Source organism: Scyliorhinus torazame, chromosome 30 (genome assembly GCF_047496885.1).
Source record: "Scyliorhinus torazame isolate Kashiwa2021f chromosome 30, sScyTor2.1, whole genome shotgun sequence".
NCBI lineage: Eukaryota > Metazoa > Chordata > Chondrichthyes > Carcharhiniformes > Scyliorhinidae > Scyliorhinus > Scyliorhinus torazame.
In genome coordinates, this window is record NC_092736.1 from 23,874,535 (window position 1) to 23,887,211 (window position 12,677).

General features: G+C 49.3%; 1 protein-coding gene across 1 annotated transcript; it reads left to right on the forward strand.

Moving 5' to 3' along the window:
* The first annotated feature begins 243 nt into the window (after window positions 1–243).
* On the forward strand, window positions 244–11,341 carry LOC140404441 (cellular retinoic acid-binding protein 1). Its single transcript, XM_072492981.1, has 4 exons — window positions 244–497; window positions 2,274–2,452; window positions 8,974–9,087; window positions 10,887–11,341. Exons 1-4 carry the CDS (start codon window positions 428–430, stop codon window positions 10,935–10,937), a joined length of 414 nt encoding a protein of 137 aa, XP_072349082.1. The 5' UTR covers window positions 244–427; the 3' UTR covers window positions 10,938–11,341.
* The last annotated feature ends 1,336 nt before the right edge of the window (window positions 11,342–12,677 follow it).

Here is a 12,677-nt window from a genome sequence, read left to right on the forward strand (position 1 = left end):
GGCAAACATGTCAAGCAGGGTCCTCCCCGAGCTGTGGGTGGTGTACGGCGATGGTGCCTTTGATTGTCTCGCTCCACCAATTGGCACTTGGTTTCTTTTTAAGCCAATCTGAAAACAGTGAGGGGACTCCGTCAGCGATTTGAGATCCGTCCCCCCGCTCCCCCCCCCCCCCACCCCCCCGCCCCCCCCCAGCCGTACATAACGAAACAAAGAGACGCTGTCACTTTAAATATAAGGCTGCAGTTGGGTGGGCTTGGACCCTGGAAGCACGCTGTGTGATTCAGAGCTCGGAGCTCTCACGTAAAGCACTGCAGACTTTGAGAGGCAGCAGCTGGGAGGCTGACAGGAGCCAGCAAGCAGCAGTTTCTTCATTCGACAGGGAAAGCTGCAGCAGGGCGCCGAACCTCTGTGAGACGGCACGCACAAAATGCCCAACTTTGCTGGCACATGGAAGATGAGGAGCAGTGAGAATTTTGACGAGCTGTTGAAAGTACTGGGTAAGGCCGATACGTTTGAACAGGGCTTCTTATTGCAATGGTCCCTGTTTTTAGTCGCTTGCTATTGGACTGCATAGCAGAGATATATAAAACTAGAGCTGCTTTTTATATTCTGATTAACTCTTGATTCCTGGTTTGCTTCTCTTTAATTCTTCGGAACAGAAAAACACAACAACTAGTTCATCTTTCCGAAAGCGTAATAGATGTTTTAAAATATTGTGACAAAATGTAAACACCAGCTTCACCAAGAAATCAAGTCATTCATTATGACTTCCTTTTCTTTAAATAAATTTAGAGCACCCAATTATTTTATTTTGCAATTAAGGGGCAATTTAGCGTGGCCAATCCACGCATCTTCGGGTTGTGGGGGTGAAACCCACACGGGGAGAATGTGCAAACTCCACACGGACAGTGACCCAGGGCCAGGATCGAACCCGGGTCCCCAGCACCGTAGGCAGCAGTGCTAACCAATGTGCCGCCATGCCGTCCCCTTATGGCGTCCTAACACTCTTGTACAATATCCGCATTTTTCCGGAATCATCCATTTTTAAAAAATAAATTGAGAGTAACCAATTACTTTTTTTTCAATTAAGGGGCAATTTAGCGAGGCCAATCCAACTACCCGGCACATCTTTGGGTTGTGGGGGGTGAGACCCTCGCAGACACGGGGAGAATGTGGAAACCCCATACAGACAGTGACCTGGGGACGGGATCGAACCCGGGTCCTCAGCGCCGTAATTTCCGGAATCATCCATGACACTTTAAAAACATTTAGCTCTTCAAATTTATTGGTCCCCGAGTGAGACTCTTTGCCCTGAAGCACTGGACTAGTAAAAAAAAAAGAACATTCTATAGTTGGTTGTGTCTGTAAGTAGCTAGACAGGAGGGTGTGTGTGTGTGTTGGGGGCGGGGGGGGGGGCGCTGGTCAGAAACCCCTTCTCTCACATCATGTTATCACCTCAAGCAGAAAATTTGACACGGGGAGAATGTGCAGACTCCGCACAGACAGTGACCCAAGCCGGGAATCGAACCTGGGACCCTGGAGCTGTGAAGCAATTGTGCTAACCACTATGCTACCGTGCTGCCCTAAGTCGCTGCCCATTCACTGAGTAAAGGCGGAATGGAATCAGGAGCCAGTTTTTCTTCAACGTAGGTTTATCCACAAAACCCAGAGAGAACAGGCGCAGCCTCCCTTCACCTCCTCCACCACGGGTGGAAGACAGTTCTTGTGTAGACTTCAGAATGATGCCTGAACCGTCCCCTAATTAGTAACAGCTGCTCTCACTGACAACCCGAACATTTCCTTCATCTTGGCAGAATTGTAACATGAACAATTCCCCCCCCCGGGGGCAGCACAGTAGCACAGTGGTTAGCACTGTGGCTTCACAATGTCAGGTTCGATCCCCCACAGGGTCACTGCCTGTGCGGAGTCTGCACGTTCTCCCCGTGTCTGCGTGCGTTTCATCCGGGTGCTCCGGTTTCCTCCCACAGTCCAAAGATGTGCAGGTTAGGTGGATCGGCCGTGATAAATTGCCCTTAGTGTCCAAAAAGGTGAGGAGGGGTTATCGGGTTACGGGGATGGAAGCGAGGGTTTAAGTGGGTCGGTGCAGACTCGACGGGCCGAACGGCCTCCTTCTGCACTGTACGTTCTATGTTCTATGTAAAATTGAAGAGAAAAATAAATCGAATGAACTGTGACTTTGCAATATGAACCTTTTCTCAGCCACGTAGCCTTCCTTCAACTGACAGTCTCTCTCTTTGAATGCCACCGTTCAGGGGTCAATGCAATGCTGAGGAAGGTCGCAGTGGCTGCGGCATCTAAACCGCTGGTGGAGATCAGGCAGGACGGGGACCAGTTTTACATCAAGACCTCCACCACGGTGAGGACCACCGAGATCAACTTCAAAATAGGAGAGGAGTTCGAAGAGGAGACAGTGGATGGGAGGAAATGCAAGGTGAATGTCAGAACGCACATCTACCGACAATTCAAAATGGCCCAACTATTATGGTCCTTAGAAAGAGAAGTGAACAATTAATTTTAAAAAAAATTTAGAGTATCCAATTCTTCTTTTCCAATTAAGGGTCAATTTAGCGCGGTCAATCCACCTACCCTGCACATTTTGGGGTTGTGGGGGCGAAACCCACGCAGACACGGGGAGAATGTGCAAACTCCACACGGACAGTGACCCAGAGCCGGGATCAAACCTGGGACCTCGGCGCCCTGAGGCAGCAGTGCTAACCACTGCGCCAACTGTGCCGCCCTAAATGAACGATGAATAATGTGAATTGCGCCACATAAATTAGACAGCAAATTGAAAAGTTCCTGTTCAGGAATTGAATTAACAGACAATTCCATCTGAGTTAGGCTGGTATATTGAATTGCTACATTCAGGGTTAGCATTTCCTTCTGCAGGAGTTTCAGAATAAGCTGCAGCATTTCATTAGTTGGTGCTGTCTGTGAGTAAACGGACGGGAGGGGAGAGAAGCATTTTGAACACATTAAAAGACGAGGAGATATCGCTTAGCGAGGGAGACGTGCCACAATGAGGCACGGAATGCATCATTAACGTGGAACAAATAAACTGTGGGTGGCCCCCCTGCGGTGACGACAAAAGTGAAGGGTGACTAATTCATCATTAGCTGGGACATCATCAGGCTCAGCTTACTTTCAATTGATGATGCTGGAGACAACTCACTTCACAGTAACATCTGAGCAGTTCCTGAGCTGACAGCATTTCAATAGATTAGCTTTCACCCAAGGCTCGGGCAAAAATCAGGAAAATAAATGCTGTCCCTCTCTCTCTTTCCCACTATTTCATTCTTTATCTCTTCTGTCCATTGCGGCTTGCCTGGCGCCCTGCTGCTCTGACCATCCCTCACACCCCTGCTACCCTCATAGGTTAATTGCTTATTGCAATGTTGTCACTGTTTCAGAGAGAACCAAGCTGGAGTCCAAACATTATCAAATAGTGACTGCTGACTTAACTTCCCAACATATCGCTCTTAGCGTGCAATGAGCTGACAATTAACAAGAAAGCCAGAGAGACTTGCATTTCTGTCGCACCCATTGCCCCAGAGAACCATAGAATTTACAGTGCAGAAGGAGGCCATTCGGCCCATCAAGTCTGCACCGGTCCTTGGAAAGAGCCCCCAACTTAAGACCATTCCTCCACTCTATTCCCGTAAACCAGTAACATCACCTAATCTTTTTTTGCTTCAAATTTATAGTACCCAATTATTTCTTTTCCAATTAAGGGGCAATTTAGCGTGGCCAATCCACCTAACCAGCACACCTTTTGGGTTTGTGGGGGTGAAACCCACGCAAACTCCACACGGACAGTGACCCAGAGCCGGGATGTGAACCAGGGTCCTCAGCGCCGTAATCCCAGTGCTAACCACTGCGCCACCATGCTGCCCTCACCTAACCGTTTTGACAGTACCGGGCAATTTATCATGGCCAACCCACCTACCCTGCACATCTTTGGAGTGTGGGTGGAAACCGGAGCACCCGGAGGAAACCCATGCAGACACGGGGAGAAAGTGGAAACTCCACAGGGACAGTGACCCGAGGCCAGAATTGAACCCAGGTACCTGGAGCTGTGAGGCAGCAGTGCTAACCACTGTGCCACCATGCTACCCTTCATGACCTTCATAAACAGCAGGGGCTGCTTAGCACAGGGCTAAATCGCTGGCTTTGAAAGCAGACCAAGGCAGGCCAACAGCACGGTTCAATTCCCGTACCAGCCTCCCCGAACAGGCGCCGGAATGTGGCGACTAGGGGCTTTTCACAGTAACTTCATTTGAAGCCTACTTGTGACAATAAGCGATTTTCATTTCATTTCATTTTCATGACCTCAGGATGTTGAAAAACATGACGTCACCATTGTAATGTAGGAAACACAACAATCAATTTGCTCACAGCAAGCTCCCACAAATGTGATAATGGCCGGATCGCCAGTTTTTAATGATATTGGTTGAGGGACAAATTTGGTCCAGACACTGGGGAGAACTCCAGTGCTCTTATTGGAAATAGCGCCATGGCATCGTTTACATCCTGAGAGGGCAGGTGGCACCTCTGGGTAATGTAGTGCCCAAAAAACAGCACCTCCAACAGAGCAGCATGCTAATAGGATCCAACCCATGCAAAGACACAGAGCTTTTCTTGACTGAGAGAGTTTATTGGCTTATTCAGTTTCATAGCTCTTCTAACACTTAACGCAGTGTCCCAGCTGTCCCCTATTTGTATGTTTTCAAAGAATATTAATGCCCATCACTTATTTCTCTTAACCGTAACCATGTAACTGACATTTACAAACCGTCAGTGTAAATGGTTAAGACATGAACACCGCACATCCTCAGCAGGGCAAAGGCTACATTTTGTGGTCAAACTTCTGAAGTGAGACTTGAGCTCACAACTTTCTGACTCAGAAGAGGTTTCATCATTGCCTTGTTTCTTCTTGTGGTGTTGGGGGTGTGGCGTAAGCAGTCAGTTGTGTTCAGGAGACTTAGCGCACAGCACTTGGACCTGCATGGAGGAAGGTAGGTACCCCCCCCCCACCCCCGATCGTGATGGCCCGCCGAACGGTGGCCCCCCATCGTGGGCGTGGCCAATGCTGAGGCCCCCCCCCTGGAGTCAGATTCCCCCCCCGCCACCCAGCAGGACCGCTGGGTGGTACCAGATGTGAACCATGCTGGCGGTAACTCGGCCGGTCGACCACGGAGAATCGCCACGTGGGCCTCTTCCAACAGCCCCTGACCGCGCGCGCACGACTGGCGAGTCCGGCGTGAACGGCTGTTCTCCCGCCCCCGCCGCGGAGGGTAGGTGAATCCCGCCCATCGTCTTTATTGACTGAATTTCAGAAGCTGAGCCACTTGAAAAAAAATAAATTTAGAGTACCCAATTCATTAAGGGGCAATTTAGCGTGGCCAATCCACCTAACCTGCACATCTTTCGGGTTGTGGGGTCGACACCCACGCAAACACGGGGAGAATGTGCAAACTCCACACGGACAGTGACCCAGAGCCGGGATCGAACCTGGGACCTCGGTGCCGTGAGGCAGCAGGGCTAACCCACTGCGCCACCGCGCTGCCCTCTCTTGAATCTGAGCCACTTTTATCGTTGAGTTTAAACGGTTTTCCTGAACATAGAAGGCTGAGGCGTGACTTAGCCGAGGTGTAGAAAATGATGAGGGGAAGAGACAGAGTGGACAGGATGAAATTGTTTCCCTTGGTGGAGAATTCTAGAACCAGGGGTCAGAGATTCAAGGTAATTGGCAGAAAGTGTCGAGGGGACATGAGGAAGGTAGTGGGTGTCTGGAATTCATTGCCGAGTTGGTGGTGGAGGCAGGGACCTTAAACCCTTTTAAAAAGACCCACACAGACAAGGGGAGAATGCGATCGAACCTGAATCCTCGGCGCCGTGGGGCAGCAGTGCTAACCACTGTGCCGCCCTGTGACAGATATATACCTGAAAAATAGAAAAGAATTAGAGAGGTATGGTGAAAAAAGAGGGAAGTGGGGTGGGAAAGGCATGGTGGAAGAATGGCCTCTTTCTGTGCAATGTCCTTTCAAGATATGAAATTAAATGATTTGCTATCTCCCATTTTAAACCACAGTAGTCAGATTAAGTACCTAGCAATATATAAACTACATAGAGATGGTCACTGATACTCAGAGTAACAGCAGTGAATGGAATTAAATGAGTTTTTGAACCGTATTTCCATTTGATATTTTGTTATCTTCCGAGTGAATCTATTCTCCGCAGACTTGCACTCTAAAGGTAGAATGGAGGGACAAATTTATGAAATCACGGGTGAAATTCTCCGTAATCGGCGCGATGTCCGCCGACCGGCGCCAAAAATGGCGCAAATCAGTCCGGCATTGCGCCGCCCCAAAGGTGCGGAATCCTCCGCATCTTGAGCCGCCGATCCCTAACCTTGAGGGGCTAGGCCCGTGCCGGACTGATTTCCGCCCCGCCAGCTGGCGGGAAAGGCCTTTGGTGCCCCGCCAGCTGGTGCGGAAATGGCATTGCCGGGCGGCGCATGCGCGGGAGCGTTAGCAGCCGCTCACGGCATCCCCGCGCACGCTCAGCGGAGGGGGTCTCTTCCGCCTCCGCCATGGTGGAGACCATGGCGAAGGCGGAAGGAAAAGAGTTCCCCCACGGCACAGGCCCGCCTGCGGATCGGTGGGCCCCGATCGCGGGCCAGGTCACCATGGGGACACCCCCAGGTCCCCAGGGCCCGCCCGCACCTTGTCCTGCCGGTAAGAGAGGTGGTTTAATTCACACCAGCGGAACAGGCATTCCAGCAGCGGGACTTCGGCCCATCCGGGCCGGAAATCGCCGGGGGGGGGGGGGGGCCCGCCAACCGGCACGGCGCGATTCCCGCCCCCGACGAATCTCCGATGCCGGAGAATTCGGCAACCGGCGGGGGCGGGATTCACGCCAGCCCCCGGCAATTCTCCGACCCGGCGGGGGGGGTCGGAGAATCTCGACTCACGTTCCTGCCCTGGAGCCTCACCCACCAGGAGCGCCCGTTGCGAATGTGTATGCGTTGTAATAGTGACCACAAAGCTAAACCCATCGATTGCTTTTGAGGAACTTGGTTCCTTGAGGAAGAGAAATCTGCCGTCCTTACCCGGTCTGGCCCAGCAATGTGGCTAACTCTTAACTGCCCTATGAACCAGTGTAGCAAGCCACCCAGTTCAAGGGCCACCAGGGACGGGTAACAAATGCTAGTCATGCCAACGACGCCCATTAATAGTACATTTCCCCGTGTTTGCATGGGTTTCATCCCCACAACCCAAAGATGTGCAGGGTAGGTGGATTGGCCACGCTAAATTGTCCCTTAATTGAAAAAAATGAATTGGGTACTCTAAACTTATAATTAAAAAAAAGAAGTTTTGATCAATCGAGCATCACGCATTTGAATGTAGCGATCAGGAATTCAAGTGGGAAAACTCAAAGGGGCTCTGACTGTGAAACACAGTGGGGACAGCCCCTGATTCCTGATAGGTGAAACCCATCGCCCAATAAATGATTCCAAAGTCCTGGCAGCAGGGAATCGGAATTCCTGAGGGGTGCACCAGAATTCCTGTTGCCCTGACCAGTTGACCAGATTGGCCAAATAAGGCTGGACCCTGATTTCATTAAAAAAACACACAACAAATGGACAGATATCAATTAAAATAATGGAGATTAGGTGCCAGTTTCGAGTCGGCAATAAGACTCTGGCCATCTCGCTCCACAATGGTTGTTGTGGATAATTATGAAAATGTGCTTAGGAGCTATGACTGCTGTTGGTATTTGATCCCTCTCACAGGATTAGCACCCAGATCTAATTCATTTAGACAGGGTTCAGACCAATCGATCACAACTGACCCCACCACTTAATCAAATCTGTTGCTGATGGGCCGTGGTGGAGGCAGGTTCAATCGAGACATTCCAAAGGGATTTAGACGGTTATCTGGAAAGGAAGATTGTCCACAGATGCAGGTGAAAGTTGGGGAATAGGCACTAGTTGAGTTGCCCATTCGGAAAGTGGGTGCAGACACACTGGGGCAAATATCTTCCTCCTGTAGTGGCACAGCTCTGTGACTGATGCCTGATCAAGTGGGGACGTTATAGTTTATTGAGTCAATTGCACCATCTGTGTCCATCTTATAGCATTTGTGTAATTCCTTAAAAATATATTTGCAACATTACGTGGTGATACTTATTACCCACCCTTAGTTGCTCTGGTAGTATTAAAGTTCGAGCGTATAGCCAGGTCAGGCTGTGTTAACTCGCCTCTGCCCAAAGAAAATCAGTGAGCTGATTGGGGTTTTATGCCAATCCAGCCATCAGCAGATTTAAGACACAAATTACCAGATTAATAAATTCAATTTCATCATTTGAGAGTGTGGTTGTAAATGCTACTTGACCCTAACCCTGAATCCTATTTAAATGCTCCAGGGACACAAGTTCAAATCCAACCACGGCAGCCAGAGGAATTTTAAATTAAATTAAATAACAAATCTGGCACAAAATGCTATTCTCATTAATGCTCATCATGAACTTACCAGATAGTTGTAAAAGCTTATCTGCTTTAAAGCCCGTTTAGGGAGCGAAATCTGCCGCTCTTACCTGGTCTGGCCTACATGTGACTCCAGACCCACAGCAATGTGATTGACTCTTACCTGTCCCCCTGATGTGATCTAGCAAGCCATTCAGTTCAAGGGCAATTAGAGATGGGCAATAATGCCAGCCTTGCCAGCGTCGCCCACATCCCAAGAACAAATCTCCAAACAATACTTGCTACGGCAGGGTTTGAACTCATGGCCTTCAGGTTGAGGGAAGAACGTCGTGGAGGGAAAGCGAGCTCTCGTGTTCCAGGTGCACAGGACCATAGCCGTGCAAATACCCAGTCAGTGAGACACAGAAGACTTTGCGATGGGTTTATTTCTGTGTGTTCAGTCCTCTTCATCCATTTCCTTGCAGAGTCTGCCCAACTGGGAAAGTGAGAATAAAATATATTGCAAGCAAACGTTGCTTAGTGGCAATGGGCCTAAAACACACTGGACGCGTGAATTGGCCAACAACGAGTTAATCCTGGTAGGTGAATATGACTTTCTCATTAACACTGTCAGAGGAGGCATTGTTCAATGGAGCCGCTTTTACAATAGTCACTGACTGAGATATCAAGACCTCCTTTAATTTCCCATTCATCCATGGTACACAGTAATCATGCTTGTGGGTACAGCTAGTTGGAAGTCATAATGAATTAAGTCCATGATTAAACCTCCCTGCCGCTCGCAAACCTCTCAGATAATCATCCCCAATGTTGCTGTGAGTCAGAACCCATCTCAGCTTGTCTGCTGGCAATCTTCCCTCGCTGTCAGGAATTGCTTAGTTCAAGACCCACGCAAGTGCCTTGAGCCCATATCGCTCGGCCTCCATAAGTCTATAAGACGTAGGAGCAGAAGTAAAACATACAGTGCAGAAGGAGGCCATTTGGCCCATCGAGTCTGCACCGACCCACTTAAGCCCTCACTTTCACCCTACCCCCGTAATCCAATAACCCTTCCTAATCTTTTTGGTCACAAAGGGCAATTTGTCATGGCCAATCCACCTCACCTGCACGTCTTTGGACTGTGGGAGGAAACCAGAGCACCCGGGGGAAACCCACGCAGACACGGGGAGAACGTGCAGACTCCGCACAGACAGTGACCCAGCAGGGAATCGAACCTGGGACCCTGGCGCTGTGAAGCCACAGTGCTATCCACTTGTGCTACCGTGCTGCCCAGATCATGACTGATCTGACGTGATAATCCTCAATTCCACTTTCCCGTCTTATCCCCTAACCCCTTCATTCCCTTGCTGATTAAAAACCTGTCTATCCGGGCGGCACGTTGGCACAGTGGTTAGCACTGCTGTCTCTGCCGCCGAGGACCCGGGTTCGATCCCGGCCCCGGGTCACTGTCCGTGTGGAGTTTGCACATTCTCCCCATGTCTGCATGGGTCTCGCCCCCACAACCCAAAGATGTGCAGGGTAGGTGGATTGGCCACGCTAAATTGCCCCTTAATTGGAAAAAATGAATTGGGTACTCTAAATTTATTTTTAAAAATCTGCCAATCTCAGCCTTGAACATACTTGACGACCCAGCCTCTACAGCCCCTTGCGGTAAAGAATTCCACTGATTCACTACCCTCTGAGAGAAGAAATTCCTCCTCCTGTTTTAAATGGACGACCCCCTTCCTCTGAGATTCTGCTCTCTGGTCCTTGACTCTCCCACAAGGGGAAACAACCTCTCAGCATCGACCCTGTCAAGCCCCCTGAGAATTCTCTATGTCTCAATAAGGTCGCCTCTCATTCTTCTAAACTCCAATGGGTACAGGCCCAACCTACTCAACCTCCCCTCATAAGAAAATCCCTCCATCCCGGGCTCAACCTCATGAACCTTCCCTGGCCTGATGTGCCGTGCTGCAGGAGTGCCGCACGGTTGGAGGTGCCATCTTTGAGATGAGACATTTAACCGAGGACCCGCGTGCGGATGCAAAAGATCCCGTGGCACCTTTCGAACTTGAGCAGGGCTGTTCTCACTAGCGAGCTGGACGCTACTTACCCCTCAACCAACACCACTTTATCCCGTCATTCTCACGTTGTTGGTTTTGGGATCTTGCTGTGCACAAATCGGTTGCCACGCTTCCTGCCTTACAACAGTAACAGTACTTCAAAAGTATTTCATTGGCTATTAAGAGGCTTTGGGACTTCCCGCGGTTGTGAAAGCTGCTATATAAATGCAATTATAAAAAAGAAATTCTTTCTCACCTGAATTTAAATCTTGAGTAAGTGCAGACCTTGGAGTGAACTGGTACAAATGATAAAATACTTGTCTTTCCTTTCATTTTAGACGCTGGTTGCCAATGATGTCGTGTGCACAAGGGTCTATGTTAAAGAGTAACTCCACACACCATCTTCATCCAGGGAGAACCCACTAGCTACAGAATCATCTCCTGACCACAGTGTGCATAATGATTACTGATACCTAACAATGTCGTTCCATTAGCGTTGTAGTGTTTTGTTTTAATGTCGAGAGATCTCTTTGATGTTCGTAATAGGGAAGGGGTAAATCATCCGAAGTTTCTTCGGTGCCTCTTATTTCACTCAGTCTCGTACACTTCTGTATTTCTGATGTAGCAATGTCCAGCTCCTCACTGTACCTGCAAATGTACCACTTACTAAAACTGCTGGGTGCGTTTATGGATTCCGCTGAGGCAAAACTGGGTTCATCCATTCCAAAAGCTTGAATGCCACAGGTTGGAAACAGAAGGAGTCGCAGAATAAAATCTCAGCGAAATGTTCAAAGCGGATTTGGCATTTTCATTTCTCCAAACAAAAAGATTAATTGGGTTTTGGGATTGGTTGTCGCTTTGTGCCTCTGCATCTGTCTATTGGGCACACAGACAACGGGAGCAGTGGAACATGAGTAGGCCCTTCGGCCCCTCGAGCCTGTCCCATCATTCAAAGAAGTCACCTGGGACCTAACTCACAGTGGTTAGCACTGTGGCTTCACAGCTCCAGGGTCCCCGATTCGATTCCCGGCTTGGGTCACTGTCTGTGCGGAGTTTGCACGTTCTCCCCGTGTCTGCGTGGGTTTCCCCCGGGTGCTCCGGTTTTCTCCCACAAGTCCCGAAAGACGTGCTGTTAGGTGAATTGGACATTCTGAATTCTCCCTCTGTGTACCCGAACAGGCGCCGGAATGTGGCGACGAGGGGCTTTTCACAGTAACTTCATGCAATGTAAGCCTACTTGTCACAATAAAGATTATTATTATTTGACCTGTTTTCTCTCCATATCCCCTAATACCTTTGGTTAACATCAAGTTTAGATTTAGAATTTACAATTAACCCAGCATTAACTGGCATTTATAGAGGAGAGTTCCAAACATCCACCACCCTCTGCATGTTGAAGTGTTTCCTAATTCTACTCCTCGAAGGTCTGGCTCCAATTTGTAGACTCTGTCCCCTCGTTCTAGACTCCCTAGTCAGCAGAGATAGTTTCTCTCTACTCTATGGGTGGCATGGTGGCACAGTGGTTAGCACTGCTGCCATACAGCGCTAGGGACCCGGGTTCAATTCCGGCCTCGGGTGACTGTCTGTGGAGTTTGCATGTTCTCCCCGTGTCTGCGTGGGTTTCCTCCAGGTGCTCCGGTTTCCTCCCACAGTCCAAAGACGTGCAGGTGAGGTGGATTGGCCATGCTAAATTGCCTTAGTATCCAAAAAAGGTTAGGAGGGGTTATTGGGTTACGGGGATAGGGTGGAGGCGTGGGTTTGAGTAGGGTGCTCTTTCCAAGGGCCGGTGCAGACTTGATGGGTCGAATGGCCTCATTGTGCACTGTAGATTCTATCTTTTGCTCTTAAGATCTTGAAATCGCCCCCTTAAACTTCTAAATTCCACATAATACAACCCTAATATGTGTAATTGCACCTCCTAGCTTAAGTCTTAATCCTGGGATCATTTTGTTCCGATCACGTTTCATTGGGGTTGTAAATCACGGACTGTATCCTTGAAGATTGTGTCCCTAAAGGGCAACACTGGATCCCAACGTCTTTTCAAAGAGAGGGGGGAAGGGAGCAGTAGGCAACCCACCTGCCTCAAATTAACAGTCTATTAAACTCCTTGAGTAGCTTGTTAAAAGTTT